The 15,467-nt window shown below is 41.8% G+C and overlaps 1 protein-coding gene across 5 annotated transcripts; it reads right to left on the bottom strand.

Moving 5' to 3' along the window:
- Window positions 1–797: 797 nt before the first annotated feature.
- hopx (HOP homeobox) lies at window positions 798–8,148 on the bottom strand. Of its 5 annotated transcripts, none has more exons than XM_059965306.1 (3): window positions 7,262–8,148; window positions 6,762–6,947; window positions 798–1,195 (listed from the first exon to the last, which is right to left on the bottom strand). In XM_059965306.1, the coding sequence occupies exons 2-3, from the start codon at window positions 6,918–6,920 to the stop codon at window positions 1,118–1,120; spliced, it is 237 nt and encodes a 78-aa protein (XP_059821289.1). In that variant the 5' UTR covers window positions 6,921–6,947; window positions 7,262–8,148; the 3' UTR covers window positions 798–1,117. The 5 variants fall into 5 exon arrangements, with proteins under 5 accessions (XP_059821289.1, XP_059821290.1, XP_059821288.1 ...); XM_059965307.1 differs by having other exon boundaries at window positions 6,762–6,944; XM_059965305.1 differs by lacking the exon at window positions 7,262–8,148 and adding an exon at window positions 7,087–7,243.
- Window positions 8,149–15,467: the final 7,319 nt, after the last annotated feature.

The following is a 15,467-nucleotide window of genomic DNA, read 5'->3' as shown; positions in this document are numbered from 1 at the left end:
GAGCCAAGAGGTAATTTTGCAGTATAGGACCCTAGTAAGACCCCACTTGGAGTACTGAGCTCAATTCTGGTCACCTCACTGCAGGAAGGACGTGAAAGCCATAGAAAAGGTGCAGAGAAGATTTACAAGGATGTTGCCTGGATTGGGGAGCATGCCTTATGAGAGTAGGTTGAGTGACCTCGGTTCTTCCTCCTTGGAACAATGGAAGATGAGAGGTGATTTGATAAAGGTGTACAAGATAATGAGAGGCTTTCCCCAGAGCTGAAGTGGTTAGCACAAGAGGGCATAGTTTTAAGGTGCTTGGAAGTAGGTACAAAGGAGATGTCAGGGGTAAGTTTTTTTTTAAAAAACGCAGAGAGTGGTGAGTGCGTGGAATGGGCTGCTGGCTGCAGTGGTGGAGGTGGAAACGATAGGGTCTTTTAGGAGACTCCTGAATGGCTACATGCTGCTTAGAAGAATAGAGGGCTATGGGTTAGCCTAGGTAGTTCTAAGGTAGGGACATATGCAATACAGCTTTGTGGGCCGAAGGGCCTGTATTATGCTGTATGTTTTCTACGCTTCATACATCAGTCTTCAGCAGTAATAATCCTCTGAGAGACCAACAATAAATTGATGAAGCTTTTGTGCACAGCTGTGTTTGAACTTTTTACTCTTAACAGTGAAATTCACAAATGCCTCATGTCTTCAAGGCAATTCTCAAAATTTCCACCACCCACAAAAAGCTGGTTGCAGGTTGTCTCAGCAATCTGTGACTGGTCAAAGATAGTTTTATTTAGACAATGAATAGCTTCCAGTACTCAACTTCAAATTATATTATATAATATCTCCAAAATTTTGATATAATTGCACTTAAACCTCACAAACTTATTTAGCTAAACAATATTACATAAACTATAATTAGTATATCATAAATGAGCACTTCTAAGAGAATGAGACTCAGACTAGGCAAAATATGAATTCAAATTCCACAAATATACCAAAGTCAGTTAAAGACAGCATTCTGCTCACACCCTAATCCCGGGGACTCTTTGTGCTGAGTGGAGGCGGTGAAGGGTGGAGCAGTTCGCTGCAGTGTGGAATGATTCCCTTTGATGCTTCTGGTCATATTCAAATTTCTTTAATCTTTGACAGATCCACTTTCTGCAGGGAAGCCTTCTGATTGTCTCCACTTTGCCATGCGCTGCTTGAACCATTGCTGAGAGATTGAAAAATAGTGGAAAGTATATGGTTGTCAGTTAATGATCAATTAATACTGTGCAAAACTATGAACTTAATATTTGTATTGTGCAACATAATATCCAAATTAAATGCAAACCAATCCGATCTGTGATCAAAATTCCTTGCATGCCAAATAGGTTAAGCATATCAATTTACTGTAGAAGAATAAACTGTATATTTTTTCAAATTTAGACTAAGATTCTCATACTTGTATCATTAAATGGGGCATAGCATTGGCTGAAGTTGTGGACTCATAGCACTTAACAGGAAGTAACAGTAACAGTAGAATTATGTAGCTGGACTCATCATTTGGTAATTGTAGTAAACCATAAACTCAGCAGTTCTTGTATCTCACCCAGAGACACTCCTAAAATTTTAGAAAATCCAGTCATGTTTGAACATCTACTACAGCTGCTATTCACTCCACCTTTCTAACCCAAAAGTTGGATAAGGTTACAACTGTGAGTCTTTTGGTCTACAAAACAAAGAAGCAGAATTAGGCCATTTGACCCATCAAACCGGCTCAGCCATTCTCGTCTGATTTATTATCCCTCTCAAGTCCAACCTCCTGCCTTCTCGCCATAACCTTTGATGCCCTTACTAATCAAGAACTAATCAGTCTCGGCTTTAATATAGCCTATGATTTGGCTTGCATAGGCATCTGTGGGAATGTATTCCACAGATTCACCACCCTATGGCTAAAGAAATTTGTCCTCTCTCCATTCTAAAGGGACCGCTTTCCATTCTGAGCCTTTGCCCTCTGGTCCTAGAGTCAGGTGAAGTTTAGTGGCCTGGAGGAAGAAGCTGTTTCTCATCCTGACCATTCTGGTTTTTATGCATCGTAATCTCCTGCCTGATGGTAGAAAGTCAAAGAGGGTGTGTATGGATGGATGGGAGTCTTCATAATGCTATGGGCCCTGTGTATGCAATGCTCCTGATAAATGTCCCAATGGATGTAGGGGTACCCGGATGATCATCTCTTCTCACAGTCCTTTGTAGGGACTTCTGATCTATGCTTGATTGTTCCCATACCAGATGGAGATGCAACATGTCAGGATGCTTTCAATAGTGTTCTTGTAAAACACAGTTAAGATGGGGGGGGGGTGGGGGGAGGCTTGCTTGCCTCAATCTTCTTCGGGACTGGATGCACTACTGTGCCTTCTTGTTTAGGGAGGTGCTAGTAAGGGACCAAGTGAGGTTATCTGTGATGTGAGTTCCCAGTAACTTGGTACACTTAACTCTCTCTATGGATAGGCCATGTTTTCGCAGAGGGGGATAGATTGTCTGCACCTTCCGGAAGTCCACAATTATTTCCTTTGTCTTCTCCACATTCAAGGTTAGGTTGGTCTTCTCGCACCAATCCATTGGCCACTTCACTTCCTCTCTATTCTCTGTCTTGATAAGGCCAACCACTGTTTAGTCATTCGCAAATTTGAGCTGGATCCATCAACACAGTCAAGCGTCGAATGTGAACAGCAATGGGCTGAACACACAGCCTTGGGGAGTGACCACACTCAGCACAATGGGACGAGAGACATTGCTACCCACATGGTCAGGCTGTGGCCTTACTGTTAAGAAGCTGAGTATCCAACTGCAGAGGGAGGTGTTCTGACCCAGTGAGCACAGTTTCCCCACCAGTTTCTGAGGTATGACGGTGTTGAACATTGAACTGAAGTCTATAAGCAGCAGTCTGGCAAACGAGATCCCATTTTCCAGATGGGACAGGACAGAGTGGAGGGCAGAAGTTACTGCATCATCATTGGATCAATTTGAGCGACAACAAAACTGGAAAGGGTCCAATGTAGCCAGGAGAAAGGCTTTAATGTGCTCCATGACCAGCCGCTCAAAATATTTCATAATGTCTGATGTCAATGCCAATGGACAATGGCCACTTAGGCAGGTTACTGTCACTTTCTTTGGCACTGGAATGATGGTTGCCACCTTGAAAACCCAGGGGACAATGGATTGTTCCGGAGAGATGTTGAATATATCTGTCAGCACCTCCATCAGCTGGGCTTGCAGTCTTTCAGAACCCGATTTAGTACATTTTCAAGCCCCGCAATTTATGTGGGTTAATCCTGACCAGGGTCTTTCTCATCTCAGCCAAATGGAATGTCTGCTCCCCTGGGGGTGGGGGGGAGCAGGAAGGTGCCTTCCTCGTGAACACTTTGTTCTGCGCATCAAACGAACTATGCCATTATAGGAAACACACTCCCCACATCCACTCTATATGGTCCTATCAATATTCAACAAGTTTCAATGAGATGCCCCCTTATTCTTCGAAACTTCAGCAGGTACAGGCTCAGAGCCATTAAAAGCTGCCGATACATTAATCCTTTCTTTCTTATGATCATTGTAGTGAAATTTCTCTGACCCCTCTCTAATGCCATCTCAAGATGCAGAAAAATTGATACACACTAGTTTTTAGTTGATTAGACGGGCTCCTATCAGGTTCCTAAGACAGATATGAATTGGTTGAGCTTGTTCAAAATGCAACAGCAAGAATCTTAACCAAACAAAGAAGAACTGAAGACCTGTCACTGGTTTTGGCATCATGACACTGGCTGCTTATGTACATTAGGATCAATTTGCAAATATTCTTAATTGTATACAAGGCTCTGAATGATCCAGCTCCTCCCCATATTTTGGAATGCCTATCCTCTTACAGCCACAATCATAATCTTGGTGTTCCTTGAGCCAAGCATACAAGAACTGGTGATGTGGTCGTTTGCTCTTATGCACCAAAAATCTGGAATACTCACCCAACTGAAATATATCAGGTTAGTACTGTGGAATGTTTCAAAAGACTTATAGAAACCTATTTTTCCCCCAAATATTTAGTCTACTTATAGGATTAATTAATGCCTATTGATGTTGTTCACATTTATATAATTTGATATAATCAATTACATTTTATTCTATATAATGTTTGACTCTACTCATGATTTTTAATTTTGTCTCTTATTTTTATGGCTATATTGATTTATCTTTACAATCTGTAAAGCACTTTGAGCCTAAATCCTAATGCATGGAAGGCGCTATGTAAATAAAGTTATATTATTACTAGCACATCCTTTCAGCTAAAGGGCCCAAAATGCTTATAATACTCAAAGTGTGTTCTTTGAAAGCCTCAACATTACATCATTGCTTCTATATTCTAGTCTTCTCAAAATGAATGCCATCATTGCATTTGCCTTCTTTACCACCTGTGTTAATCTTTAGGGAATCCTGCACAAGGACACCCATGTCCCTTTGCACCTCTGATTGCTGTATTTTCTCCCATTTAGGGAAAGTCTTCACCTTTATTCCTTCTACCAAAGTGTATGACCATACACTTCCCTACACTATATTCCATTTTCCACTTCTTTGCCCATCTTCCCAATATGTCCAAGTCCTTCTGCAGACTCCCTGCATCCTCAACACTATCTGCTCCTCCAGCTGTCTTCATATCGTCTGAAAACTTGGCCACAAAACCGTCAATTCCGTCATTCAGATCATTGATATATGATGTGAAGAGAAGTAGTCTCAACACTGACCCCTGTGGAGCACCAGGTGTCACGAGGAGCCAAGCAGAAAAGGCCCCCTTTATTCCCACTCTTTGCTTCCTGCCAGTCAGACAATCTTCTATCCATGCTGGTATTTTTCTGTAGTATCCCAGGCACACATCTTGCTTAGCAGCCTCATGGGCAGCACCTTGCCAAAGGCCTCTTGAAAATCCAAGTAAAGAATATCCATTGAGCTTGGAAATTAGCTTGCATCACCAGTAAAGGTGACAACCTCAGTGTGTAGTTGTTGCTGTTTCTCTCTAGGAGGGCACACATTTATATAGGCCTTTGATCACTTGCCCCAGTCCTGATTGGCTACTCCTTCAGATCATCTTTAAATTCTTTTGAATCATGTTTCTTTTGCTCTGAGGAGTTCATAGATGTTGTCTATTTTGATATGTTTGTTTACTAAGATATCAGAAGAGAACCACGCTTCTAAAATTTCTCCTGCCTGCTTCCTGTTTGCCTGTACCGGAACCTCCATGGTGTCCAAGTTACCTCCCTCCCTTCTTGAAGAGTGGAGTGACATTTGCAATTTTCCAGTCTTCCAGAACCATTCCAGAATCCGGTGATTCTTGAAAGATCATTACTAATGCCTCCACAATTTCTTCAGCTACCCCCTTTCAGAACCCTGGGGTGCAAATCCATCTGATCCCAGTGACTTATCTACCTTCAGAACTTTCAGCATCCCAAGCACCTTCTAGTAATTATTCTCTAGTAATTACCTCCTAGTAAGTATTCTCCTTAGTAATAGCAATCACAATCACTTTTGGCCCTTGTCCCTCAAATTTCTGGCATATTTTCGGCATCTTCCACAGTGAAGAGAACAAAATACTCATTGTGCTCATCTATCATTTCTTTGTTTCTCCCCCCCCCCCCCCCCACCACCATTACTACCTCTCCAGCATTCTTTTCCAGTGGTCTGATATCCACTTTCACCTCTCTTTACATATTTGAAAATATTTGGTATTCATTGATGGTTAAATCAATATTCTGCAGACAGCATCAGATCTTATTGTTTGTGCTAAGGAATTTCCCATCAGTGAGAAAAGGGGGCCCAAAATCAATCATACCAGCCCTTTTGGAAGGTAATGGGCCAGAAACTGTGAATAAGTATTAAGAATGTTTTAAAAAGTGTTATTTTCCAGTTTAGTGGGCCAAAGGTGAGACATCTTGGCCAAACAAGTGCCTACAGTTGCTGGAAACCGGAACAACCTGCAGGAGGAACTCAGCAGGTTAAGCAGCATATTTGGATTTTTTTTGGTGGAGAGAGGGGGGGAATTGGGAATTGTCCACATTTGAAGCCGATATCCCACATGATGTTTAAAAATACCAACCTACAGGTGTAAAGAATGTACCAGGGGTTTAGCTAGTTGATAGCAATTAGAATTTGCAGACTTGTTAAACCAAACCTGGGAGTCAGGCAAATATCATTCCAGGAAGTTTCATCATACAATTCCCCAACCTTGGTCTTGTCCACATTACATCATTTTATACAATGGACTTTTCACAAGACATTTTTTGTTTTCTAGGAGATTGCACACTAATTCCCATGAAAATGAGATTCAATTAACTTTATATCCTGAAGACCAAGGACTAATTGTCATTTAAAAAAAACTGGAAGTAGATACTATCTTAATCTTGAAAGTGCCAAAACATACTTGAACCCTTGGGCGCTTCATGGGAGTATTGCAATCCAAACCCGACAAATAAGCCGCAGCGGCATAAAGCAAGACATTAAAGCAGAAGGAATAAATATTTCCAGAGATAATGGGACAGCTACAAAGTATTATGAACGAAAATCGGGACCAAGAGAATATTTTGCAAGGGCTGGAGATTACGGACGAATATTCTAAATCCAGGGTGGCACTTAATAGGAAGCTGAGGGCAGTCCTGTTGAGAAAGACCGGATCACAGTCGATTGACGTTACCTCAGCGAAAAATGCAAGGCTGTGGAGCTGCCGCTCTGTTGTAAGTGTGTATGGTGGTTTCACTCACCGCTGTCAACTCCTCCGAGAGTCCACACTCGGCTGCGATCAGAATCAGCGACGAGCCGTTCGGCTGCTTCATTTGGGCAAAATTATTTTCTAGCTGCTGAATCTGCTCTTCTGTCAAAGTTGCCAGAGGGTCGGACCTACCAGCTGCGCCACTCTGCATTGCGCTGGGTTCCAACACGGTTACCTACTGGAGAGATGCACAAACAGGAGGTGAGCGTGTGATGAGGCTTATTTAACGATTCTGAAACATAATGCCGCCCCCTTTTAAAAAAAAAAGACACCGCCTGTTTCTGACTACAGAGGCTGTGTGGTAACGATTATCCTACACGGGCGAAATTGTCTTTGCCTTGAAAGACATTGCAGACACAGCTCCACATTGAACGCGGCAAACTCTGTTACGGGCTTGCTGTAATTTTCCAAACATCAAGATCGGCCGTTTAATTCTGCGATTACACACAGTCTGGTGATGTGTGCGAAAGGGAGAGCGCGCGCATACGTCACCTTTACTGCTGTTTATACTCCTCACGGAAACCAGGGTAAGTAATGACCCTTGTTCACATATCGCACCGAAACAACCCGCCTTCTTTGGAGGTTGCTAGGACTGATGCAAACCAGGAGCCAAGAATTGGAGTCCACGAGTTTCCCGAAGTTATTCCCAGATCTCTCTTGTTACCATGCACACTGAATGTTTCCCAGCAAAGCTACGATGCGAAAACAGAGAGCGAGAGAAACAGATACCGAGTGAAAGTAGTGAATTTCGGAGATGATGTTCATGAGAATTTGAGACTGGCCCAAAACAAATGACACAGAACAAGTGTCAGTTCAGTTGAACATTATTCTGCCATTGGAGGCAAACAATGACGCTGTAATTTGATAAAGACTCGTATTTCAATAGCGCCTTTCATTGGTTCAGGACGTTCTGAACCACTTTACAACCAATGAAGCACGTTTGAAGTGTTGACACGGTTGCCAGTGTTACTGCTTCATTTCAATTGCTGAACGACAGAACGAAAATTCCATTGACTTACTTCATTTAAATATCCGCTTCAATTCTAATCGCCCTTCACTATTCACTGCTACCAGATTATGACATTTGAAGTAAATTTAGAAACTGATGGAAACACTCTGGCTACAAAGAGAACTGTTTTTCACTCCGCAGATCCTGCCTGGGCGCTGAGTATTTTCAGCATCGATTTTTTTCCCCTTAGATTCCCAGCGTCTGTAGCTTTTGAATTTAAATTATGTGGAAACCTGGCTTGGCCACAAATTCCCAGTCTTTTCACAGTCAAATAATTGATGCAAAGTAGAATCTAGAAATATTCACTGGATCAATCTGTACGTTGCTGAACACCTTCTCAGCCTTAATCCCGCCCTGGGTTTCAATGAGTTTCTGACTATAAGCATCAGTGACATCCGTGGACTCAAATCGATACCTTCCTTCCAGCTGTTATGTCAATAGGGGAATAAACATCGCTACCTCCATCACCATTCCCTATCACAGAAAGGGTGTACAAATCAGAATCATGTTTCTTATCGCCGACATTTGTCATGAAACTACTTGCTTAGCCACAGCTATAAAGTCAAGATTTAAAATTACTATGTTAGAATAAATAAACAAATAGTCCAAATTGAGGTAATGTTCATGGGTTTAAGGACAGTTCAGAAATCTGACGATGGAGGGGAAGAAGCTGTTCCTAAAACATCCAGAGTGAGTCTTAGAGTTCCTGTACCCCCTTCAGAATGATAGTAACAAGAAGAGGGCATGCCCCAGATGGTAAGGGTCCTTATTGATACATGCCAACTACTTAAGGATGTCCTCAATTGTGGGGAGGGTTATGCTCCTGACAGAGCTGGCTGGGTCTACAACCCTCTGCAAGCTCTTTCGATCCTGCACAAATCTGGCCATTGATATGGTAATGATGAGTGTGAGCCCAGTGTGAATGGGGTGTCTGCAGTCAATACTGTGGTTAATCTGACATTCACATTGTGCTGAGACTGGCAGTCAATTGATGACAATGAAATTGGGCTCACTGTTTTGTCATCTATTGTGAGGATAAACTTCTCTCAAAAACAGTATGAAATACTTGGCTAGAGATGACATGTTCCTGTCTACATAGCAGGATGTGAATAGAACACAAGAGCAAGGATGTAACATTGAGTTTTTTATAAGGAGAGGCCTCACTTGGAGTATTTGTCACTAGTTTTGGGCCCCTTAGAAATGATATGCTGACACTGGAGAGGATTCAAAGGAGTTTACGAAAATGATTCCAGGATTGAACAAATTGTCATATGAAGAGCATTTGATGGCTCTGGGCCTGTTGGCCTGTCTTCACTAGAAGTCAGTAGAGTAAAGGGTGACCTAATTGAAACCAGATGAATGGTGAAATGTCTTGACAGAGTGGATGTGGAGAGGATGTTTCCAATGGTGGGAGAGTCTAGGTCCAGAGGGCACAGCCTCAGAATAGAGGGGTGTCCTTTTAGAAGGAGATGAGGAGGAATTTCTTTAACCAGAGGGAAAATCTGTGGAATTTGTTGAAACCAACTCTTGACAAATATTTAAGGTAGAGTTTGATAGATTTTTGAGTAGTCAGGGCAGGAAGGGATATGGGGAGAAGGCAGGAGATTAGGGCTGGGAGGAATAATATGATCAACCATGATGAAATGGTGGAGCAGACTTGATGGGCCAAATGGCCTAATTCTGTTCCTATATCTTATGGTCTATGTGGGTCCAGGGCATTTCAGCTGTAGTGTAGTTTGTGTCTAAAGTTGTCTATGTGCCTAAAGGTGCATTCAAAACTCACTCTTGGGATGAGATCTAATGTCCACTCCCATTCTGTTGCAGTTGGCTTATTTCAAGTGAGACAGTTAAATCAAAATCTTTCAGAAAATATTCAAAGGCAGTATTTTGAAGAGAATAGGACCTTTTCTTGGTGTCTGATCAACATGTAATCCTCAGCCAACATCAACAAAAAATATATGATTGTTATCATATTCATGGGTGTTCCTATGTGCATATAAACTTTCCTACACTCCTGCTCTAGAACCATGACTACACTTCAAATACACCCCACTACTAATAAAATGCAGTTGGCTACCTTGGATGGACATAAAAGTCACAAAATAAATGCTGGTCTTTATTATTTTGATAGTTGTGGTCCATAGGACATGGTCTATATCATTATCACACACAGCATCTGTAGACTTTCTCGTGCCTATATCATGTTAACCTTCTGTGAAATACTTTTGAAATGGAGCCGTGCATTGAGAAATGCTTTGGTACTGATATCAGTGAAGATGGCAATGAAAACAATTAGAATAATAGGCGGAAAGGAAGAAAGAATTAAAGGTAAAATTGACTGAACTACTGTGTAATTTTCTTATAGCTTTCCATGATATGAGTCAAGTCAAGTGAGATTCATATCAAATGGATCTGCTGGGAGATATTACATAGGGAGAAAGTGTGCAGTATGTTTAAAATTTAAATAAAGCTCCAATTTGTTTCAGGCAAGTCATTTTTAAGCTACGTACAGTAAGTAGAAATCTGGTATAACCTCCTATTCTTTCAAGTGTACAAAACAAATATTTTCCCAAATTTTACAATTACAATAACAGTTTGCTTCTTATTATGTTTGGATCTGCAAAAAAGAGTTTGATGGCTCTGAATCTGTACATACAAGAGTTTAGAAGACTGAGAGGGAGATCTCATTGAGACCTACTGAATATTGAAAAGCTTAGATTAAAAGGGATTTAAGAGGATGTTTCCAATAGTGAGGGAATATAGGACCTGAGGGCACTGCCTCAGAATACATGGATGTCCCTTTTGAATGGAGATGAAGAGGAATTTCTTTAGCAAGATGGTGAAGAATCTGTGGAAATCATTGCCACAGACTGCTGTGGAGGTCAAGTCATTGGGTACACTTAAAGTGGAATTTGATAGATCGTTGATTAGTAAGGGTGTCAAAGGTTATGGGGAGAAGGCAGGAGAATGGGGTTGAGAGGGGTATTAAATCAGCCGTGATTGATTGGCAGAGCAGACTCAATACTGGAAAAATCCAGTCACAATAGGATTATCATTTCCTCCTGCTGCTACCCCCAACAGCTTGAATTTGGGGACTTCTTGCACAACATGAGCTCCATCTCATGATGGGTTTTGCTTGACTGATTTACCACTGGGCAGACTCTGAATCAATTGTTTGAAGTTTTCAGTTAAGGTGGACAATCAAGCAGTCTGTTCAAAGGTTAACAGCCATCAGCAGGCTGAATGGAATCTGGAAGAATGTCTGAGTTTGTGTGAAATTCTTGTTAGGCTGTCCCTTGGGATTAATAATGGTTTCCACTTAAATTTTGTGGGTCCTAGGGTAAGGTCACTGTGGGGCGTGGGGGGGGGGAGGGTAACTGCATACTGTTCCACAGATGAACCAGCTGGTGATGATAAGGCAGGAACTAGGGTGGAATATGAGATAAAATTGGCAAAGTCAACTGCGGAACATTTTAACTCTCCTCTGATCGAGTTATAGAGTAACGCAGTATGTAAACAGGCCCTTCGATCCAACTCATCCAAGCCAACCATGGTGCTCACCACAATAGTCCTACTTGCCCGTGTTTGGCCCATAATTTCTCTAAATCTTTCCTACCGAAGTATTTATCTAAATATCTTTTAAATGCTGTTATTGTACCTGCCCTAACCACTTTCACTGGCAGCTCATTCCATAAACACACCAACCTTCTAGAATGATCTAAAGAATAAATCCAGATGAACCATTTGCAGGTATGTTGATGACAGCCTCCTGCAATGCGCCAGCTGATTGTCAAAATGAAACCTTGTCCGCTAGCAGAAGTTGATGCACATAAATGCTATTATGTGATGGGGGTGGGGCATTAGGGGAAGTGATATTGAATAGGCCCTTCCCTACGAAACTGCTGAAGCAGCTTAGAGAGCAGTACAGGCCACGGCACTTGAATAGTCATTTGTGAAACCTTTCAAAAACATTGTAGATCAGATTTTGCTGGCATCTCGAGCAGCAAACGATCTGATTCAGTGGCTTGAGTGTCATTTGTGTGGGGGGCATTAAGGGTGTAAAGGAATTGTCAATATTTCTGATCAAAGCTGCATTAGGATGCTGCTGGCATCTCAGGCAATTCCTGAACTTACGCAATCTGCTCACTGGTAGATTTCCACAAGCTTTCATCCTCCCTCTGGTCTCCATGAAAATTTCTGTGTTGAAAACTATCAGGTCAAGACAATGTGGCCAGAAAGAACTTCCATATTCATGTGAGAAAACAAGGAATTGCCAAACTATGTAAGGAGATAATAGGCCCACAATGGACTGCCCATTGATAGGGAGAGCCCAGATCTTTCCAGTTGCTACCATAAATATCAAAGTATCTCTACATGAAGAGTGAGCAGCTGGTTTGATATAGGAGCACATAAAACCTGATGACTGATTATTAACGTAAATTACAAACTTTTCCTTACCTTGCTCGCTCTCTGAAGGACTTGCTCAGTTCAACTATACTGCTGCCAGTAGCATACTTATACACAGCTGACTCCACTGGGCAGGCTACATTATTCATGGGCCTGACGTAAGAGTCTTTTCCAAATACTGTCATTGAATAAGATTATCAAAGAGAGGAAAAGATTCAAGGATGTGTTCAAAACTACTTGAGTGCTGACTCCTGGGAATCTCTGGCATTTGATCACTTAAAGTGGAGAAGAAGCATTCAGTATGGTATTGAGATCCTGGAGACTACGCACTGGGTTCACGGAGATACCCTGAATAAATAACAAAAGGAACAGCACCACCCCACAGTCTAACTGTCCATCTGTCCCATCCAGCACTATTTGCCCTAGTCTGGGCCTGTGGTTCCCACACTAGCCTCAGCAGTCTCTGCAGAACCCATTAAATTGGGGTGGAGCTAAGTCATGCCTGATCATAGCTGACAGCTTCACAAAAGTAATAAACCAATTTTTGCCAAAATTTCTGGGACACAAGAACAGCTCTTCCACAATACTAAATAAAATGCTTCTCCAGAATATGGTTATAAGAAGCAATGAATATTTATGAAAATCAAAGTACTTATGACTGCTAGCTAATGTCTGAAAAACGTGCTCTTCCAAATACTACCCAACTGTTTTTCTTTCCCTGGCTGCTCACTTTAGGATGAGCTATTGTTGAAAACAAGAAAATGCAAACATTGTAAATTTACATTGGTTGCCTTTTGGAAAAACCTGTAGAACAGGGTGGGTGTGGAACGTATCACAAATAGAAACAATCTTGGACTCTTATCAATGTGAGAGTTCTTGCTACAGCTCTCAGCAGAAGAGCAGGGTGGTAGCCCAATTCTGAATGGTATGGTTGCTCTACTACCTAATTGTGGGCATTAACAGCACTGATGAACTAGTTGAACCAGGAAACTAGCAGCTGTGATTTTGGAGTTTACAACTATGCTGAAGCACCAGGAGGGATCTTTCTCATGACTATAAGAATCAACTGTAGCTTATACATCTGCTTTTGGAATTAAGGATAAACTTATCCCTCATAAGCTCAAAATGTCTAAAAGCAATTACCTTGGATCCAGTTTGCGGCAGATAGACCCTCTAGATTGAGGAGCCTACTTCAGTTTTATAGTTTTTGAGATGGCTGATAAGGCCAATGGGGGAACCACATACTTTTTACCAATGAAGCAGGTTTATCGGGATAGCAGGTGGACAGTCTGTGTTTCCCTCTCCATTGTAACAATAAACGGGCCTAGTCTTATTGACACTATTACCTCTCGTCCAGGGAAGCTGGTTTACTAGTGGGGGTGAAAATATCCCAGATTTCAGATTTCTTTAGAACAATGTGCCAATAGATAATTAACCTACTGCATTAATTTTACACTGACAAGACATGCACAGAAGTGATTAATTTGGATAGTTCCATATCAAAGCAATCTTAAGTAGTCATGTACCTGATGACATCACAAGTCACACACCATATATTTCTTTACTTACCAACATAAAATGGAATCTTTAGATGTAATCTTCTGCCTTTTGGTGGAGATACGCAAAGAAAAAAAAACAAGTAGATGTTGCACAAACCTGGATTGTGGTTTTTGCAGTGTCAGAGACTGAGGGGTGACCTGATCAAAGTTTGTAAAATTATGAGAGACATAAACAGGGTGGATAAGATGACTCTTTTTCCCAGGACTGAATTCTCAAAACATACCAGAGGGCATAATTTAAAGGTGAGAGGGGGAAATTTTAAAGGAGAGTTTATTGAGAGTGGTAGGTGCCCAGATTGTGCTTCCAGGGGAGTTGACAGATGCAGGTACAACAGCAGTATTTAAGAGACATTTAGGCACACATACAGGCTGAGGACTGAAGGATATAGATCATGTGCATGCAACGTGCAGTTCAAATTGATACGATAGTCAGCACAGTTGTTATGGGCAGTAGGGTCTGTTCCGGTACTGAACTGTTCTATGTAACAATCATACTGAATTCATCAATAAACATCGTAAAAGATCCCATTATGACATTCAGGAGAAGTTGTAAGGGAGGGCCTGAAGGTAGATAAGTCCCCTGATCCTGATGGGATGCATCCCAGGGTGCTGAGGGAATTGACAGAGGTTATAGTAGATGCGTTGGTAATCATTTATCAAAACTCTCTAGGCTCTGGGCAGGTCCCGGAAGGTTGGAAGACAGCAAATGTCACGCCACTATTTAAAAAAGGATGTAGGCAAAAGACAGGGAACTATAGGCCAGTTAGCTTATCATTTGTAGTTGGGAAAATGCTTGAAGCTGTCATTAAGGAAGAAATAGTGAAACATTTAGAAAGGAGTGGTTCCATTAGAGTTAGACAGACAGAGCACGAATTCAGAAAGGGCAGGTCCTGTTTGACAAATTTACTGGAGTTCTTTGAGGACATAATGAGTGCAGTGGATAGAGAGGAACAGGTGGATGTTTTATACTTGGATTTCCAGAAGGCGTTCGATAAGATGCCACACAAGAGACTTATAAATAAGATGCGGATACATGGAGTTGGAGGAAGTGTATTGGCATGGATAGTGGATTGGTTAACCAATAGAAGACAGAGAGTTGGTATAAATGGGTGTTTCTCCGGTTGGCAGTCAGTGGTGAGTGGGGTGCCGCAGGGGTTGGCGCTGGGCTCGCAGCTGTTTACCATTTACATTGATGATTTGGAAGAGGGGACAGTGTAGCATAGCAAAATTTGCTGATGACACTAAACTGAGTGGAAAAGCAAATTGTACAGAGCATGTGGAGAGTCTGCAGAGGGATATGGATAGGTTAAGTGAGTGGGCCAAGGTTTGGCAGGTGGAATACAACATTGGTAAATGCGAGATCATCCACTTTGGAAGGAATAATAGAAGAACAGATTATTATTTAAATGGTGAAAGATTGCAGCATGCTGTTGTGCAGAGGGACTTGGGAGTGCTTGTTCATGAATTTCAAAACTTTGCCTTGCAGGTACAACAGGTTATTAAGAAGGTAAACAGATTGTTGGCCTTCATTGCTAAAGGGATTGAATTCAAGAGCAAGGAGGTCATGGTGCAACTATACTGGGTACTGGTGAGGCCGCACCTGGAGTACTGTGTGCAGTTCTGGTCTCCATACTTGAGGAAAGAAATACTGGCTTTGGAGGTAGTGCAGAGGAGGTTCCCCAGGTTGATTCCAGGGATGAAGGGGTTAACCTATGAGGGGAGA

The sequence above is a fragment of the Hypanus sabinus genome, chromosome 3 (assembly GCF_030144855.1).
Source record: "Hypanus sabinus isolate sHypSab1 chromosome 3, sHypSab1.hap1, whole genome shotgun sequence".
Taxonomy (NCBI): domain Eukaryota; kingdom Metazoa; phylum Chordata; class Chondrichthyes; order Myliobatiformes; family Dasyatidae; genus Hypanus; species Hypanus sabinus.
The sequence above is the reverse complement of the archived record's forward strand: the minus strand, read 5'-3'. Positions and strand labels throughout refer to the sequence as shown.

Bases quoted from the DNA above. Each gene is read 5' to 3' on its own strand.
- hopx (XM_059965304.1), bottom strand. From the start codon at position 7,184: ATGTTTGGAAAATTACAGCAAGCCCGTAACAGAGTTTGCCGCGTTCAA. The intron at 6,945-7,106 runs GCAAAGACAATT...TCTCTCCAGTAG, and splicing joins TGTCTGCAATGTCTTTCAAG to GTAACCGTGTTGGAACCCAG. The intron at 1,196-6,761 runs GTGAGTGAAACC...TCAATCTCTCAG, and splicing joins TCTCGGAGGAGTTGACAGCG to CAATGGTTCAAGCAGCGCAT.